The 18,416-nt window shown below is 44.5% G+C and overlaps 1 protein-coding gene across 11 annotated transcripts in view; it reads right to left on the reverse strand.

Moving 5' to 3' along the window:
- Positions 1–1,428: 1,428 nt before the first annotated feature.
- mpdz (multiple PDZ domain crumbs cell polarity complex component) overlaps positions 1,429–18,416 on the reverse strand; it is a 51,494-nt gene continuing 34,506 nt past the window's right edge. For 4 of the 11 annotated variants that reach the window (XM_085143914.1, XM_085143871.1, XM_085143890.1 and 1 more), the window contains 23 exons: positions 16,848–16,877; positions 16,095–16,160; positions 15,794–15,865; positions 14,164–14,347; positions 12,985–13,181; positions 12,779–12,870; positions 11,050–11,128; positions 10,623–10,691; positions 9,661–9,756; positions 9,503–9,577; positions 9,222–9,408; positions 8,988–9,133; positions 8,041–8,124; positions 6,889–7,082; positions 6,659–6,673; positions 5,179–5,326; positions 5,002–5,088; positions 4,720–4,816; positions 4,439–4,602; positions 3,705–3,809; positions 3,336–3,430; positions 3,118–3,241; positions 1,429–3,032 (listed from right to left, as the gene is read on the reverse strand). In XM_085143914.1, coding sequence (XP_085000040.1) covers positions 2,886–3,032; positions 3,118–3,241; positions 3,336–3,430; positions 3,705–3,809; positions 4,439–4,602; positions 4,720–4,816; positions 5,002–5,088; positions 5,179–5,326; positions 6,659–6,673; positions 6,889–7,082; positions 8,041–8,124; positions 8,988–9,133; positions 9,222–9,408; positions 9,503–9,577; positions 9,661–9,756; positions 10,623–10,691; positions 11,050–11,128; positions 12,779–12,870; positions 12,985–13,181; positions 14,164–14,347; positions 15,794–15,865; positions 16,095–16,160; positions 16,848–16,877 — 2,553 coding nt within the window. In that variant the 3' untranslated portion in view covers positions 1,429–2,885. Of the gene's footprint in view, positions 3,033–3,117; positions 3,242–3,335; positions 3,431–3,704; positions 3,810–4,438; positions 4,603–4,719; positions 4,817–5,001; positions 5,089–5,178; positions 5,327–6,658; positions 6,674–6,888; positions 7,083–8,040; positions 8,125–8,987; positions 9,134–9,221; positions 9,409–9,502; positions 9,578–9,660; positions 9,757–10,622; positions 10,692–11,049; positions 11,129–12,778; positions 12,871–12,984; positions 13,182–14,163; positions 14,348–15,793; positions 15,866–16,094; positions 16,161–16,847; positions 16,878–17,086; positions 17,168–18,416 lie in introns of all 11 variants that reach the window. The other 7 variants (XM_085143898.1, XM_085143941.1, XM_085143906.1 and 4 more) reach the window with 5 other exon arrangements.

Genomic DNA, 18,416 nt, shown 5'->3' on the forward strand with positions numbered 1-18,416 from the left:
CTTTGAGATACTAGATTTGGACAAATTAATTTTTCTCAAAGAAATTGGGAAAAAAGCTATCTATGCATCCAACTGCATGGTGGTGGGGTCCGGGGGCCCACGTGCCATTGGAAGCCCCAGGGCCTTCAGTAATGCCGATGCCTTCCCTGCCCATAAGGAATGCCTGCTGCCGAGCCCACTCACAAACTATGTTTCTATCTGCTTAACGTTCAGTCGTCGCTGGAGCTGGCAGTAACACTGAGCGCCGAAATGTTTGAAAGGCATCGACAAATCTAAGCTGCAGGGTCAAACACATGAGTCATGGAGTCGACATGTATGCAACAGTACATCAAATAATGTAACTGCTATAATTCTTATTTATGAGGTCAAGAGAGAAGTCTTTTTTTCCCCATGTAAGAATCAAATAAAGATTTGTCTGATATGTTGATACTTCAGTCTTTTTATGTTTTTGGTTTTTAAAAGAGAGATTTAGCTTCGGCGCCATTGTTGTGGAACGTTACACCATTTGGCCATACATTCATGTCAAGCGTGACGCAGCGGCAACACCTGATCCCGCATCTAAAAGGCTTGTGCAGACAAGCCGTGTGTAAACCAAGCAGGGTCTCTTGAACCTGGAGGAGGGCTGGAGAAACCACTAATCCCACTGGGGCAGTTAAAACAACAGGTGCTTTGGGGGGAGGAAGCTCAGCTGTCGAACGCAGGGGCTGACTGACTTGGGGTTTGCCTTGGAGCAGCTGCAGGTAGAAGCACTGGGTCTTGACCTGGGAGGGCCTGGGTGAAGGAGTGACCCGATGGTTGATCGCGTGAACCTCTACAAGAAAAGTGCCGCCATGTTCTTCTCTGAGAGTCCGCCGAAACCAAACAAGCCCCCACACCTCATTAGACAGAGGACTTGTGGCCCTGCATGAGCTGTGGAGCAGCTGTGCTTGTCAGCGTGTGGACAGATGGGATGCCATATTTTAATGGAGAGCTTCGTCTCTTTCTATCCAGGCTTTATTAGGTCCCTAGTGACAACAGAGACTCTATTCAAGCAAGACCATACATGCTGTTCCACATAAATCTTTGTTCATGCGTAGGCCACTTTTCATTTAAACTTACTTTATCCCCTCACTTAGATCTGTTCGCCTTTCATTTAAACATGACCTGCAGCGACAGCACACCGCTTCTCTCCCAGATAGAAAATTTATATAGCTGATGTATCGCTGTAGCACGGGATGAGTGTGGCACAATAACCCCTTCGGTGGCAGCTTCAACAACAGCTGGCGCACTTGAAAAGTTGGCACGCCGCTCAAATGTGATTGCTAATTTAATAAACACACGTTTATGGCTTGATAAGCTTCTATTCCTGCTGGATGTAATGACAGAATGCGTTTTAACTCTTATCTCGCGTTCATTAAAGTGCAAGACGAAGAAAAATTGGGACGCTGATTGAATCCAAAGGTCACTTTTATTTAATTCAGTGTGAATAAATGCAATACTGTCACTTTTGACAGCTCTTGAAAATGCATTTACGGGGATATAAGACAGAACAGACAGAGAACACGCTACGCTGCACAACACCTGTCCAATGACGTCGAAAACTACAGAATGGATGACTCTGTTTCGGGTAAACAACAAGGTCATAAAGGACTCTTTAACCACTCATTCATACAAACCTAAATAGCAGTCAGTTTACTTTTCTGTGCACTTGCAGGAAGTGAACAATAATACTTAAAAAATACTGTGACATAACACCTTACACATCAGCTTTAGCAGCACTATATTTCAGTGAATGGCTCTCACATACACTCACACACAGACACACTCAAGCCGCACTTTCACATCTTTCCCTTCAAAGAAAAGTCAACACGCTTCACGTTTCCGATATCCGACTTCTCGCCGCTTCAGAACTAAAAACTACAGTGACTTCACGATACATTTGATTAAGAGCGGTCTCAGCAGCGTATGGAAGCCCGTTTCCGCCACTAAAGGAAAAAAAAGGATCCATAACTCGAAATAACTCGAAATTTCGAGTTATGTTTCTCGAAATTTCAAGTTAATAAGTCGAAATTTCAAGAAAATAACTCGAAATGTCGAGTTATGGATACTTGCTTTTTGGGGGGGGTTTTGTGGCAGAAACGGGCGTGTGCCGACAGCAGTGCAACGCAACGGACAAATAACGCTGTTTTAAGCTAATGCAGGCGTTAGCTAAATCCTGCTATAATCTCCTAATTGTCTCGAGGGTACTTCTTTAATTCTGTGCTCTGAACTGAGTCTGGGGTCACCCCTCAGACTGTTAACAAAGTAATAATAATAATAATAATACAGGAATACAATTAGTGCTGCCAGTGTTAATCTCGTTAAAATGACGTTAACGCCATTAACGTGGCAAATCACCGTTAGCGAATTAGCGCGCATCCCCCAGTGTGTGGGGCTGGATAGCGCTAACGCGTTAACGAGCTAACCGCGCTAATGTGTTGACGCCACGCACGTGGGGATCCGCGTTAACTCGCTCACGGAGATTTGCCGCGTTATGGCGATAAAGTCATTTTAACGGGATTAACGCTGACAGCACTAAACACAATCCAAAGTGTCCAGTGAATACTTCAAATCCAGAGTGGTGGAATGTTTCTAATACTATTTACAGCCTCGTTGAGATTCCCCTTACGACTAAGTAAAGCCTTCAGCACAACACGTGCTTGTAACAGGCCTTCACACGTCACAGTGGCGTAAGCTTCTTCATGATCACACTGTTTGTGTTTCAGTGTGCGGGTGCTTTCACAGACGAGCGTCGCGGCACGCTGCTGCTGCGAGTTTGCAGAAAAGGTGCGCGGAGGTGAAGTGAATGCTGTTGTGAGCAGAGGATAAGGAGTAGTGGGTATAGTGTGTGTGGAGGTGGGGGCGGTCTATGACAGCACGGTGAGCATGACGGTTCCTTTGGTCCTCTTCAGGATGCTGACGGCCTCTTCGTGGGAAACCCCCTCCAGAGTCTGCCCGTTGACAGCCATGATCTGGTCTCCTCGCTTCAGGCGCCCGTCCTCTGCTGCTGCGCCCTAAACACACACGTGTGCACACCATCAATAACAGAGGCTGTCAGTTCTGCAAAGATAAACAGTGGCGCAGATAAACGCCTCTCACCTTTCCAAAAACAGTTTTCACATATATGGGCAGGTCTCCGTGGGGGCTGCCGTACCCTCCGACTATACTGAAACCCAGCCCGTCTGGTCCTCTATCAAGACTGATGGTCTTATACTGAGGAGGGCTGAGGGAAAAGGTAGAAGGCATTTAAAGGAAAAACAAAGCAACAACCTGTAGTTCTCCTCCTCTGAGCGCCCCTGTGTCTAAGAACATCATACCCGAGGTCGTCCTGGAAGATGCAGCTGGGCGTGAGAGCCCCACCGACCTGCTCCTGAGGGGGACCCGTCACGGTGGTGTCGCCACCTGCAACCACCTGGAGGTGCATTAACACACAGAACACAGCTCTGTTATAGTAATACTGGAGTTGATTTACTGCCCAGATAAGACTGATAGCATGATGGTAGTGCTGGATGAGGGCGCTTTATGGTGCTTCAAAGCCTGTGACCGCCACCCTTTGTCTCGTCTGTGCTCAGCTGAACACTTTGAACAGAGATAAAGGGAAGAATACGACACAAGCTGAGCTGCAGCTTATCTGCCGATTTATCTGGTAGAAACACAGGAGGTGAGAGAAGACGTTTATATGAGACCTGCAGCTGTATCGTTCCCGTCGCGTTCTTGAGCAGGGCGACTGCCTGAGAGTGGCTCATGCCTTCAGCAGAGGTTCCACATATGCTGACGATTCGGTCCCCGATCTGAAAAAGTGAGAGTTTAGAACATTTTGAGGGGGAAACAGTGCAGATGTGCAGTGCAGCAGAAACTTTTCACACTTTCCAAAGAACAGTTTGGATGTTTCGAGCAGCCTGCTGCATGTCAGCGTCATAAAAGCGGTGCCCACCGTCTGAAACTCGCATCTGTCACTGCTGATTTCTGTGCTCTCATTATTAGGCCGCACAAAAAACGTAAATTCACGGTTCAGCTGAGTAATTTCATTACGCCGCGCTCTCTTTTCTCTTTCAGCCTGAAATGATAAAACGGCATGAATATACCATTCAGGATTCACCCTATTCATTTCAATGAGTCCTTCTGTGGGCTTAATGGCCTTAATACAGGAGTGGGAGATTTATTATCCACGTTAGCAAATGGCTATTGTCCTCCTCCAGCCTCAGTCTAACACAGTTTCAATTGTCAGTTTTTCTGTGAAGGTCACAGCTAAAGGTTAAGAGCTCGCGGCCTCTGGGAGCTGCTGAGAATACATACACTGAGCGAGTGGGAGTAAATAAATGAGATTCGCATTAAATCCCACACAAGAATTGGAGATATGCATAATTTCTGATGAGAGCCAAAGATCTGGGAGGGAGGTGGCCAAGAAAAGGTCTCATACCTTGAGATTCTGGGTCTGAGCAGCCAGTCCGACGGGATTCATCATGGCGATGAAGATGGGGATGTCGCCCAGGGGGCTGCCCACTCCGCCCGCTATGCTGACGCCCAGAGAATCAGCGGGGCCTTTAGTGAACTCCACTGTTCTGACTTCCTGATGCTCCGGGTCTGAAACAAACGCGTCGCTCTGATGAGTCGTCCCGCCTTTTCTTTTCCCGCAATTTGACCGATATTCGCAGTGGATTTCGATCTGCTTGTTTACACTTACAGTCTTGCCGTACTTACATTCTTGGCTTGTACTAAGCCTGTCAGGGTCGCCAGGAAGGGTGTCAGGATCTGAACACGGCTGAGAGACCACCTTGGCGCTTCCTGTCTCACTCATCTGAAACAAAAGCATTCAGAGCGTTTTCTTGTCAGGCATTAGATAAGAGGAATTTCTATTCAGCTCCAAAGCGCTCATTTTCTGCCTTTTATTTTTTTTACTAGTGTAATTTTGCATGATTGGGTTAAAAATAAGCTACTTCTGTTTTAACCACTATGTCATCAGGTAAATGAGCGCTACACCACCTGGCTGCTTTGAGAGAGCCTTCTTTCCGAGTGGAAGGGTCCCGCCTTAAACCGCCCCACTTCCATTTTGATAGATCCCACGCAGCACTGCAACACAACACACAGGCATTATTGTACGGTTATTCGCCTTTAATTGTCCTGCACACTTTGACGATTGCGCCTGCGGAGCGGGACTACCTTCAGCAGCGCAGCCGTGGCCTCCTGAGTGGCTGACCGGACGTCCTCACCGTTGACCGACAGTATCTGGTCGCCCTGCATCAGCCGACCGTCAGCGTCCACCAAACCTCCTTTCACGATGTCGGACACAAACACCCCTGTGTCGTTCCTGCTCGGAGAGACGGGAAGACTGAGACTTGGAAGTAGGCACGACACGTCTGTGACCGCGTGCAGCACTCTGCTGAGGATCGCTAAATCTCCTTTTCTCAAATTGCTGACCTTAATCCTACAATTTTCCAGAGCTCTGTTTTTTAACTTGTTATTGCTGGTACAGTATTGATCTGGCAATTTCAGGCTTTTCCAATGGAGCTGCCTGAGTGTGGCTTGTATAACAGAATATTAACCAGCGATCACTTTGACAGTATTGTGGTGTTGGAGGCTTCGGTTCACGGTCAACAGAGTCAAATTCTGCGCTCGCTGTGAGTGAGAATATAACGTGCAGGAAGAAAAGATGACTTATCTTAAGCCTCTGCCTTTTCTTCTTTGTTCAGAAGCACATCTGAGCCGTGGACTTTGCATATCTGAGGTGCCAATCTCCACGTGGATAAGAACTAGCACAAGCAGTAGCTGTGAAGCAAGGCAACTTGATCCCACTCAGTCCTCGGTGCCAGAGATACTTGGCTGTCACAACTGCTCACCACTAACTGCTAGCTTGCATATTTTCCTTTTTCGTAGGTCGTCTGGGCTCCTGTCTTTTCCATCCTTTTGAGAATTTTAACCTTTTTCTTGCCACGTGTGTAGCAAAACCACTGTGACAGAGGCCGAAATGTTACAACTGTGCTAAAAACTGTCCAAACTGTTTAACCTTTGACACCAGCTTGGGATATTTAACCCTGACCCCTGTCTCCTCACAAACTTCGACCACGGGACCGAATCTGTCAGCATAAAACATTTACATGCACGCAGAAATCCAGAGGGCTTATAGACGCTCCGCAACCTGCCTGCTCTTATCCCAGTGATAACTTTGTAAATCTTTCTTTGCTGATCGAGTGCTAGCAACAGTAGCGAGATTTTCACGCTGACGCAACAAGTGCTTTCAGCTCCGTCTCTGGTAACACAGCGAGGCGAGAACCGCCACTAGTACCGAGGAGAATGACTGAAATACAAACCTGTTCTGTTGACTCATATGAAAATGCAGTCACGCAGAAAAAAACCTTCATTTAGCCACGATCTGTTCAAGCTAGACATAAAAAATTTATGATCTCTTTTTGATTTCCTGCTGAAAAAAACATAATGATTTCATGTCTTTGTAACAGACATGTCGTGTGGGAAAGAAGGGATTTTACTTAATCTGCGTGCTTACACCAAACACAATGACTTTTGTTGGTAAGTAAAACTGGTTTAACTGATGGCTGCATGGACAGAAACATCATAGAAGTAAAAGCAATGACCTCACTCTCCCAACTATGGAGTATAAAAACAGATAACATACAAAAGGTACCTCTGATCCCGCGATCTGCATTAAAAAAAGTCAAAACAATATAATTATAAAGTAGGGTGATAATTACATTTCAAAAATCTAGAATGTTTTCAATTCCTTGTTTGCTTCTATGTATTTTTCAACACGCTAACACCTACTGTGACCCAGAAAGCATCTAGTGGAGTCACTACTCTGCTATTGATATATGTAAACGCTCTAAGCAGCAGAGCTGATTCTAACAACATTCCCACCTCCTCCCGACAATGCTCAGTCCCAGGCCCTGGCCAGGATTCTTGTGCAGCTCCACGGTGAAGGAGTCCCACAGGTCTTCCTCCTTGTACTGGGCCTCGTCCCTGTAGACCGCCAGCCGGACCTTCTGCGGCGTCTGCCGCAGCACGTTGATGGCTTCGTCGTGACTGGCCGCTCGCAGGTCGATGCCGTTCACCTGTGATGAGAGAATGCGTGCGTAGGTTTTGATCCAGCTACTCGCTCGGCCATATTTGGTTAAAGTAGCAGAGGCCTTATCTTCTGTTCACGTGTATAAGTTAACTGCAGCGGAGGATTATATATAAAAAGTTCTAACAGCCTCATTTAACGCACAAAGTTTCCTTTAAACTTTTTCTGCTTTAGATATAAGGAAACTAGGTCATTCCTTTGAAATCACAGGCTGATGCTTGACTTAAAGTACAGCAGGGAAACCTTCCCACAAACCCCTGTGAGATGCTCCAGTGGTCAGTCTAAGAGCAATGCCCAGCTTTTTCTTCTTTTCTTTTTTCAAACCACATTTAAAGGAGGGAAAATACCATATTATCTTTCACCGTGCACATGCAGTGGATTTTATTTTTTCCCCATAGTATCTAATGGCATGACTGCAGAGTGGGAAGCTGCTCTTTTCACTTTCCCTCGCTGACCTTATTTTCTAAACACAGCAGCCTGGCTCAGGGACAGGAGTGAATAGTGGAGAGCTATTAAGTCATAAGGGCGTGTGTTTCAATTCAGATCTAGTGATTGAGCTACAATAACTCAACTCCCGGGCTCCACCCCTGCCCTCTCTCCGTGACAAAGCACGGGGTCAGACGGAGGGCAAACCCAAGAAAGAGCTCGGGTGCTTAACTTGTCAAGGCGCATAATGCACACGGCATTTGTACAGGTTTTCTTTCACTTTTCACTCATAATCGCTGCGGTCTGCGGTATATTATCTTGCTAAAAGCAAAAAGCGGTTTGGTTTTAAGTGCTTTTAGAGGTTCTTATTGCTGTTAATATATATCTATGCTGTTGCTCAACATATATCGTATTGTCAGACTTTAAAAATCCAAGCGTTCATGCTGAGACTCTTCGGGCATGTCTCATCGAAATATAGTTTAACCTGGCTCCTGGGTTACGCTCATTATGCTGCAGCTCACCTCTAAGATTTGGTCTCCTGCCCACAACCTCCCATCTTTGGAGGCCGCCCCTTCTTCATAAACTTCGTGGATAATGATGGCCCCCTGGAGATAAAGAGAGAGAGTGGAAAAAGTGAGTTAATTAGGACAAAACAAAACAAAACAAGAAAAAAAGATGGAAGGAAGACATTTAGCATTTATTTGGAGGATATTAAATGGATACAAGACAAATTGGGCCGGGAGGGGAAAGAGTATTTGTTGACTTTTTAAAGTATGTGTACACAGCAAATTTTTTTGTGTGTGTTTGTTGGCAAACAGACATAAATTTGGATTACTGCTTCTGTGAATGTGTGTGTTCCTGTGCTCCTGATGTTGCATTCCAGGGGCAGGACGTTGTCCGCCACGGCTGAGGCCAGACAAAGAGCTGCTCCCCCAAGCCTGACTGAGCAGACAGAATAGATGGGACGAGGGGAGGATGGCAGGGGCAACGAGAAGAAGAGGAGGAGGAGACGAAGGCCGTGACAGCATCGTTTCCTACATTCCTGAGAACCTGAGTTGTGCTACCAGCAAAGAATCTAAGTGGGTGGCATTGTGGCTGGGAACGCACAGCTAAACCTGCAGATTTACTGTTTGTTATTATTCAAATCAATAAAAGTTTATTTATATAAAGTGTCAAATCACAACAGAAGATGCCTCAAGGTGCTTTGTAGTGGATACAATAATACAGAGAAAACCTCAACAATATGAGGACCCTCCTGCGAGCAGGCACTGGGCGACAGTGGGAAGGAAAAACTCCCTTTCCACAGGAAGAAACACCCGACAGACCCAGGAAGACAGGACGAAAACAAACTGTGGAAAAGAGCCACGTTTTATTATTATTATTGACTAAATCTAAGCACATCAGGGAGACCAGCTCGTGTTTTTCCCCTCATTAGCTGACTGCTACTGCTATTTGTCTGGTTTCCTACCAGCAGAGTGTCACAGCCTCCCACGATGCTGAGGCCCAGGCCTGTGCGGCCCTTGGAGATGTCGATGGTTGTTTCACAGCCGGGGATGATGGGGCAGGTCGTCGGGTCAGAGGCCAGAGCGGAAGGGGTGGATGAGCGACTAAGACCTAAAACGGAGAAGCACGTCTGTTCTTTTCACCTGACAAAACTGACAATACAGTTCTAGAAAATTAAAACCAAGTAAAACGAACTCACTGGTGGCTGCTTCTGCCTCTGGCTGACTTGGGAAGATGCTAGGCATGCTGGGTACGCTAGCGAGGACTCCATCTGAAAAGCTTGTGTCCTGGCAGATCGACTGGACACAGGCGAAAGAAGGGGGGATCTCCTTTGTAGCAAAGGTTAGCTTCACTGGACCTGCGGCTTTTCTCAGCAGTGACGAGACCTAAAAAAACAAGAATACCGATCACACCTTTCACCTTGTGGCTACTAATAAACAGCACAGACATGAAAGGTTATTTCCAGAGTAATGCCCTTACCTTTTCAACAGTGTATCCGAGCACAGACTCGCCATTCACAGCTAAGAGTTTGTCCCCAGGTTTCATGCACCCCTCCTGCTCACAGCACATAAACAGCTTAGATTAGCAAAGGCAGCTAAACGTCCACGGTACAGAAGGTCTCATCAGGCATGACATACTTTGCCGGTGTGTCCCTGCACTTCAGATATACTCTCGATTTCAACCCCGGCCTCTGTGTCGCCCTCAACAAAAGTGATGCCGAGTCCTCCGTCCTCCTGATGAAGAGAAACGCTCATTAGTGATAAAAAAACGTTTGAAATTGCACCACCGCACACGCAATACCCACGCTGACAAACCCTTTTTTTTTTAACATGTGGAGCCGTACTGTACCAGTTCAAGAAATCAAGTCGCCTCCAGAGAGATGAATCAGCCCCAGCTTCAGCTCACATCCTTCACACTTCTGATCTTTTGCTCCCAGAGAGGCCTTTCAGGGCATTTGTCTTCATATTAATGAGCTGCCTATGTGCTACACTGTTGCCACCTCTACCGCATGAATGATTCAACAATTGTAGGGATTGCATAGTTTTTCCTCTCTCCTGTCTCTTTTGCGGTTTGTTTTAGCGCTCTTCAAAGGACAACTTCACCTGAATCTGCCTGAAAAGCATGTTCCCACTTGACCCGTGTTGTAACTGTTCCCGTAGAAAGTTTCCTTTATTTGTTGAGGTGGTGAGATGCAGCAATAAAATGCAATTTTATTGCTGCTGCTCAGAGGATCAGACAATGACCTTTGGAAAATTTTCTGCGAGCTAGAACGTGGACCCCACAAGGAGTCAGGATCCATTCCTTTTTATTTAATATTTCAGTGAATCGAGCCTTTAACTCCCACTGGAACGTTTGTTTTGTTTACTTCACCTTCTTTTCCCTCAAAATTTTCTGTCTTTTCTCAGCGTTTTGGCATCCTGTCAAACTTGAGTGCTCCGGTGTGCTCCCGATCTGTCTGTCTCTGACGTACCCCACTGGCTTATTTTGTGTGTGTGTAAGAGTATACACCTCCCTCATTACCGCACTGTTTCTGAGACTTTCTCCCCGTTACTGCCTGTAACGCTGTGTGTTTGTCCGCGGGTCATCCTGCACCTCTCACCTTCAGATTTACGATGTGATGAACGTAGTTCGAAGTATCGGCGTCGCCATTAGCAGCAGCTTCTTCTGGCTGTGAAGGAGAGGAGTAGTGAGTACACCATGAAGTAAATAAATCAGCTAAATTTTAGCTGGTGGGAGTACAGTGCTGGATGCGTCTACGCTACTGCTTGTGGTCTGTTTTACTGGGAGTCACACACAGGCACGGGACCACACAAAGAAACTTCACATGCATGTGTGCCGAGCGCGAGACAGACTAAAAGCCAAATTACACACCCAGATGTAAAAGTAATGGTTCTGTTTACATGTTTAAAATCTCATTACGAAGCACCAACGTGGCTGTGTAGTAGCTGTAGGAGTCGTGTCTGTTCCAGGGCTTCTGCATGTGTGCATCGTGTGTTTTCTATGCGTGCCCATAAGCAGAGTTGTACCTCAGCGTGGGGCTCCACAGCGTCTCCCTCGTGCTCCCTCACTGGTCCCACCGCCATCTGGTCGAGCGCTTCGGTGTTCCTGTTTCACACAGTCATAACTCACGTAAATCGTTGCTTCTCAGCTTTGTGACAGCAGAGCTGTGATTTACGCCAGCTGATCACAGTGTATCTTTCAGGAAAAGGATGTGAGTCAAGTGGGAGGCTAAGTACTGTGATCCGGAACAGGGCCAAAAGTAGGTCAAAGGTCAAATACGTCAAACTCTGTAGGGATATGTGAGCTAATGTATCCGTATTACATACTAACTACATCTGTTTGACTCCCAAAGCTGACCGACTCAACAACTCCTGCACCAACACCTTTTACATTTGACTACTTTCAACTTCCGCGGTGCTTTTTCAAATTTGTAATTCTACCCTTTGGTGTCATACGATGAATTTGAGACATAACACCAACAAAAACGGAGAATGTAACATCGCAATCGCAGGGGGTTGCTAATGTAATCATAATACATATAAAAACCGAAATAATTTTCATGTTAATAAACGCTGCATTTGCAACGTTTTGTGCAGTTTCATTGGCCCTCCCGTTAAGGAGGAGATGGGGTAAATGGAGACATACAGAATCTTTTTTTTATGTTTCCCAAAATGTGAAAACTTCTAGATTAACATGCAAAAAGCAGATTTTATTTAGTAAATATTCACACAGCCTAACAACATCAGTTCAACTATCTCAACTCGCTGCTCTCTTATTCACAAGCAGGGGTCAGTACAGCACGTAGATCTACATACTTGATTTTGTTACAGTAGATGTCTTTCTAGGCCCCAAAGTATCTGTATCGCATCCTGGCAGCTTTTGCTTGCTAGGTGCAGACATCAACCCCTACACTATGGAGGGATACACTCTCTGATAAGAACTGCACTACATTTGCATTTAGCGATAATTCTAGCTTCGTACTCCAGCTATATTTACAGTCGCTGTGTAATTTAATTTGCTTATTTTATATTTTTAACTAACTATTTCCTCGCAAATACATTTTTCCATCGTGTCTGCATGTAGATATCTAAATTAACAATATAAACTACTATTTTAATTCACATTTGTTTGATAACTTTCATTGCTTTTTTGGTTTTTATTAATAATTCTAGCTAAGTATATCTCATTTTTTAGCTGGCAAGCTTAGACTGTCTATGCCCATATTACTAGCTAACAGTGTGACGTATTAGCCATGCTTTAAGCAAGCTATTTTGCACATTTTACACTTTTTGACCACTAAATATTAAATTAAAATATAGTTTATGGATTTACTTTGGAAGTCTGTTATTTCTATTTGTCACTAACGTTCAACTTTTGCTCTTTATCTCTTTTGGTAACTAAATAAAATAAATGCTGTAGAAATGTTGTAAAACCTTCACAATCATCAGCCAAGTGCCAGCTGGTGTGATAGGTTTAATATAATTTTTATTAATATTTATTGATTACAAAATATTTCAAGATAAACTATACTTTATGAATGCATGTATAAGTTTGGTATGTGCATGTGAGAGACTGTGTTATTAAGCATTACAGAACAGAGGCCATTATGTTCAACCTGTGCTGCATCCTTCTGTTGAATGACAATAGCTCCATCTATTGGCTTTTCACTAACATTACAATAACTTTTCTGAGGCTCAATAACTGCATGCATATTTTCACAGGAGCTTTAATAGTGATGAAAATAACTGTTGATACCTGACAAAGATGATTTTGACTTTGGATGGAGCGCTCTTGATGATGGAGGACGCGTTCTGATGACTGTGGCCGTACAGAACTTGTCCGTTGATCTGTAGCACAACATAAAGTTTATTGCTCAGAAAAGCATTTAAAGAATTTGAGACATTTTAAAAAAAAAAAAAAAAAGCAAATGAACAGTGAAACTAATTTTATACGCATCTCACCTCCAGCAGCTCATCCCCAACAACCATACGTCCGTCCCTACCAGCCGCCCCGCTGGGGTCTATTCCCACCACGAACACGCTCATGCGTGAGCGGTCCCTGTTCCCTGCCAGGCTGAGGCCCAGGCCTGTTTTGCCTTTCTCCAGCTCAATCATGTGGAGGACACCTGGGAGGCTGCCATAACGCTGGATTATGTTCTCTGAAAGAGGCAGGCGAAGTCGCGGCAGACAGATGTAAGCTGACAAGTAAAATAGCGCCAGACTGGTCTCGAGCCCTATCGCTCCGTGTAACGTTTCCCGAAAGAGGAGCAGATATTTGAAATGTGTAAATTGCAGAGGAACCAAAAGTAAAAGGTAGAAGTTTGTCAGCAGAATTTTCTATTTCAGCTTCACCCTCTCCCATTTTTGTCTCAATCTTGGCTCTTTTGTTCTGGTTCCAGTCTCTTTTCTTTGTCTCTCCACCTCTCCTGTCTCTGGTGTGTTAGATAGCCACTGTTCAGACCAGTGGGCTCCTGTTGTTCTGGGCTCCCTGCCACTGTTGAACCATCAGTCCTGTACTAATCTCCACAACTCACCTCCCCGGGCTCAACCTCATCAATCTTATTCCTGCAGGATGGGCTCTGTCTATCTTGCTCACACACACACACACACACACACACACACACACACACACACACACACACACACACACACACACACACACACAAACACACACAAGGGCACATATACACATCTACTCCACAATCCCAGGTGTTTGGAGGCTGTTCTTTATGCTGATTGCTCGCTATCTTTCTCTCTGGAGCAGTGAGTTCATCCTACAGTTGACATCAGAGTGTCTGCAGGATGATAACGGCCTAATTGGGACACTGAGTCCTTCAGGTTTTTGCTGAGGCACAACCAGCTCAAGCATGTGAATCAATGCACGTTTATGCCATTCAGGAGACTTTATGGGCAGACATGTAACTTGGAGGACCTCTTGTGGCCATTTGCTGTTACTACATAGTGTAGTATGTAAGCATATATTTTTACTTCCTCCCACTACAAACTGGGTTAAAATATTCCTGCTATATGCGATGCAGGATTACATTTACATCAAACATTTACAACCTTGTGATATTTCACTGCAAAATTAAACACCCTATTGCAAAAACACACAATAAAAACCAGACAAACTAAACTCACTCCAATTATATCCGTACTCGTCCTCGGGCTCCTCCCCCTCCTCCTTTTTCTCCTCAGCAGTCTCAGCAGAACTGCCAGGAATCTCTGTCAGCGTGTCTGTATCAGTCTCTCCCACATGAGGCACCACTGGCAGGGTGAGGACAGCGCTGGTGGGAGATGCCTTTGCCGCTTCACGCTTCGCCAGCTGTCGCGCCACAGATGGAGGCAGAAAACAGTTGATGAGTGAAAGGTAAAGAAGATAAAGAAGGTTTCATCTCTCCATTAATGTTTAAATCAATTAGCTGTCAGGTTCACAGCGAGAGGAAGGCGCCGACGCAATCAACAAGAAGCCATATGCTTGGTTTCCTTGTACATGTGCGTTAGATGGAAGTTATTGATGCTATGAGCTCTGATCACAACTGGGATAGCAACACTACTCCAGCTCGCACCAAAATGTGTATTTTTGCTACTTTTTCTTTTTCATTTAATGAAAAGCAGAGATCAAAATTAGAGAACACCTTACATGCCTAAATTTCCTGTATTTAAGTCACTGCTGCTTCTAATAAATGTAACAAAATCCATGAACAAGAGAGATGGAGTTAGCAAATAGCTAATACTGGCTAAAACGCTGGGCCAGTATAAAACCTGGTCTCTTGTAGGGGGGCCTTTTCTCTAAATGACTGTAACACAACTAACTAACACAACACAACGATTGTTATCAATTTCCCACACTGCTCTGGTTTGATCTTGGTCTCCTCCACAGTTTAGCCACTGCTTGACTTTCATAGCCACAGCTAGGTTCAGGATCAGGATTCTGGGCTAGCCATCATGCATTATTTTAAAGCTCTCACATTCAACAAGTGCTTCTGTTTCATGGGGTAACAAGAGGCACCGGCCTCCATAGAAAGTCTTGGCTGACTCTGTTGGCGTAGAAGCCTCTCATGGACATTACTGTTGACACTAAAGTATAAAACAAATCCAACTTCTGCTCCAAACCATGAAGCCCCGTCCTCCAAACTGACTCCCCTCTGCTCCCATTTGACCCCGAACATAAAACCTCGCGTCGAAACTGAACCTTGCTGTCATCACTACAGTTCTTCTTCACCGTCCATGTGATGCGTCCCTCTGTGGCCTTGTGATTACTTCTCCCGATGATTGGCTTGGTTGCTGCACACTCTTTTTTTTTTTTTAAGTGGACGACTGATGTTACAGTAAATTTTGATCTCTACTATATAATTAATAATTTAATGATCATCTCTAAATTTCAAATATTCACCCATCAGTAATTCATACGCGCACTTACCTGTAACAACTCTGACTTCTGATCACTTCATTCATTGTTGATCTTAAATATAATGCTCAAAACTCAAAATCATCCATTTAAAACTAGAGTTTTGATTCTGTTACGCTTCCAAAAACGGACTAAAAGCAAAAAGGCAAAAACTACAGTAAAGGAAGAAAGATGTTCACGATTCCACAAAAAGAAACACACACACAGGAAGTCAGACGGTGGAGGTGTTAGGCCACGCATATGCATGCACAGCACGTCAGGACATCTCCAATTCACGGGCTGCCGTGTGACACGCTGACATATTCGTGCAAGCATACACGGAAATGGAAGGTGGAAAGCACAACACAGAGACCCACGAACCTTAAACGGGGTAGGAGTGAAAGGGTTAGTTGGGGAGAGGCGGAGGAAAAGTCTACTGTGACTGTCACCCTCCTACGGAGAAGACAAAAAGGGCAACTTTAGCAGACAGCATCGTTCTGACAGGTCAAGTCAAACGCGTGTGCCAGCGTTGCGGTCGACAACACATCTCAAGTTTATGGTGAAAGTTTGTTTTTTTTTACTGAATCTATTTTAACGCCGTGAGCGACACCTACTGAAATCTGACAACAAACACAACAACACTGATAGGCGATCTGCGTGCTCGGTAATTAGAAGTACCAACCTTGTCCTTGTTGTTCCTTGTTGCGGCTGCAGCAGCTCTCTCCTCACTCGAGTCTGTTATCGATGACTGTTGCATTTAAGACAGACATGAAGGTAAATCACTACTCTGCACCAGATAGCAACAACAAAAAAAAGGACTTTGAAATTAATTTACGTCACGTATGGACAGCAAATTCATAACATCCACTTCAATGTCACCAGATAGTGAAAGATACTGTATCACAGTGCGGTGCGACGCACGGGCAGTAATCCCATAAATATTAATGGGTCCACGCTAAGTCTTAAATGTTCGGAATGACTAAAGCTGTGCTCGGTATGCTGTGTTATGATAAACCATCTGTTTTGGAAATCCGCATTTCTCAAATAAAGGCAAAACTTTCACTGCTTCTGCTAACTTGAAGCTTGGCAAAGCCGAGAACTGAAAGCACACAAACACTCAGACATGCCAAAACACTGATGTGTCGAGTGAGGAAAACGTGCCCGGCACCACGCGCCCGTCCAAGCTTGACGATTTCTTGAATGATCATGCTTGAAATGTTTTCTTCTTTGTTTGCCAGAAACTTGCAGTTTATAATTCGTCACACAACAGTATTTGTGTTGACTGCCGACCGTCTAATCAAGTTGTCTTTTTTACATTGGCAACGAGGCACTCGGGACAATGCTGGAGGGATAATTGGAATAAATCGCCTTTCAAAGCTAACGACAGGAGAAAAATTTAAAAGAAAAGGAGAAGAAGAAGAAAAAAAGCACTTACAGTAAAAGCCTCAACTAACATTTTCACTTTCTGCGTGTGCAACAGATGGGAAAGAAAGCAAAGTTACAGAGACAGAAAATGAACATGAACACGTGTTATCAGAGGCAGATTTAAAAACAGGCATCGTGCACAGGTTGGAAAATAGTCTCCGTGTCGAACAGGTCCGATCAAGTTGCACACAGGTCCAAACGAAAGACACGCCCACACAAACGCGAGGAGACGCAGCAGAGGTTTCTAACCTGAGGCAGGGAGGTTTGACTAGTGCAGCGAAGGCTCGACCCGCTGTGGCTATTTAGCTGAAGGAAGGGCAGGGGTGGCTTCTAAAAGCAACACAAGACCGACAAGCTGACGAACATTAGAGATGATGTCTGAGCCTTTCTGACGAAATTTAATCAAAGGTAACCAAGGAGACAGAGAGAGATTGAAATCATTAACGTTTAACTAACGGGTTCCTCGAAGACGGATATTTCCTTCACGTGGAGGAACTGAAGAAAGCCTCTCGCTCTCTGAAAGCGTAAATGTTTCAAAGACTCCTCCGGGCTACCTTGAGATTATTCATTGCTTACAACAGAGTGATTTGAAACTTCAAGGGAAACAGCACAGATGTAGTTACTGTGCTCTCTTAGGTGGCCCTCGGTGGCTGCATTTTAAAACAGCTACTACTGCTCTGACTCCACTGCTCAGATATATCATCCATTAAAAATGGTATTTATCTCATGATTCGGTTTATTGTCGTGGATTTCACTTTGGCTGCACTCAGCACTGACCCCAGTGACTCTGGAGTAAATTAGAAGAACGTCTTCCTGCAGCCGCAGAGCCACAATTAATGCCCTTATTATTTTCTCTTATACTTTCAGGGTTGCCAACTTAAATCCCCTGGAAAAATCTAATTTTTTATACAGACTTTCACCCATCATAACTCAAATCCACATATATTACCATCCACGAGGTCGATTTAAACAGATTCTCCTGCAAGTTTGACTAATGAGCCTTGCTAATAATGTCTCCTTGTATCACTGGATGTGTTCCTGAACACATTAACAGCAATGGCGACAACTTAATTATTCATCGGCTAGTTTATATTTAAGGCCATTTCTGAGGGGAAAAAAATATATACACAGCTGCAACCTTTTCAATGATTAAACTAATAAGAAAACGAAAAAGCAACTGGATGAAAAACGAAAACGAAAATGTTTTTATGCCTTAAATATACCCTCGGCTTTTTACGTGCAGACTTTTTTTTTATCTAGGTTTTATATGTTTTTAGCATAGACTGTATACAAAAATGGAGGCAGCCTAATGTATTCTTTTTAATGGCCAACAGGGGGCGACATCTCTGGCTATCGAAAGCAGACCAGTTGTTTAGAAGTCTATGATGAAATGACCTCCCTGTGCATTGGATTTAATAGTGCGGTAACTATTTTAGTGATGGGTTTATACTTAATTGCTAGCGTAATACAACACAATGTTGGCCCATTTAGAGTAAAATATACAGATATATGGGTGTGGTAATATATCCTCAGTTCTTAAATGCATATCACCCCGATTTTAAAAAAGAAATGGCCAAAG

This window comes from Neolamprologus multifasciatus, chromosome 3, assembly GCF_963576455.1.
Source record: "Neolamprologus multifasciatus chromosome 3, fNeoMul1.2, whole genome shotgun sequence".
Taxonomy (NCBI): domain Eukaryota; kingdom Metazoa; phylum Chordata; class Actinopteri; order Cichliformes; family Cichlidae; genus Neolamprologus; species Neolamprologus multifasciatus.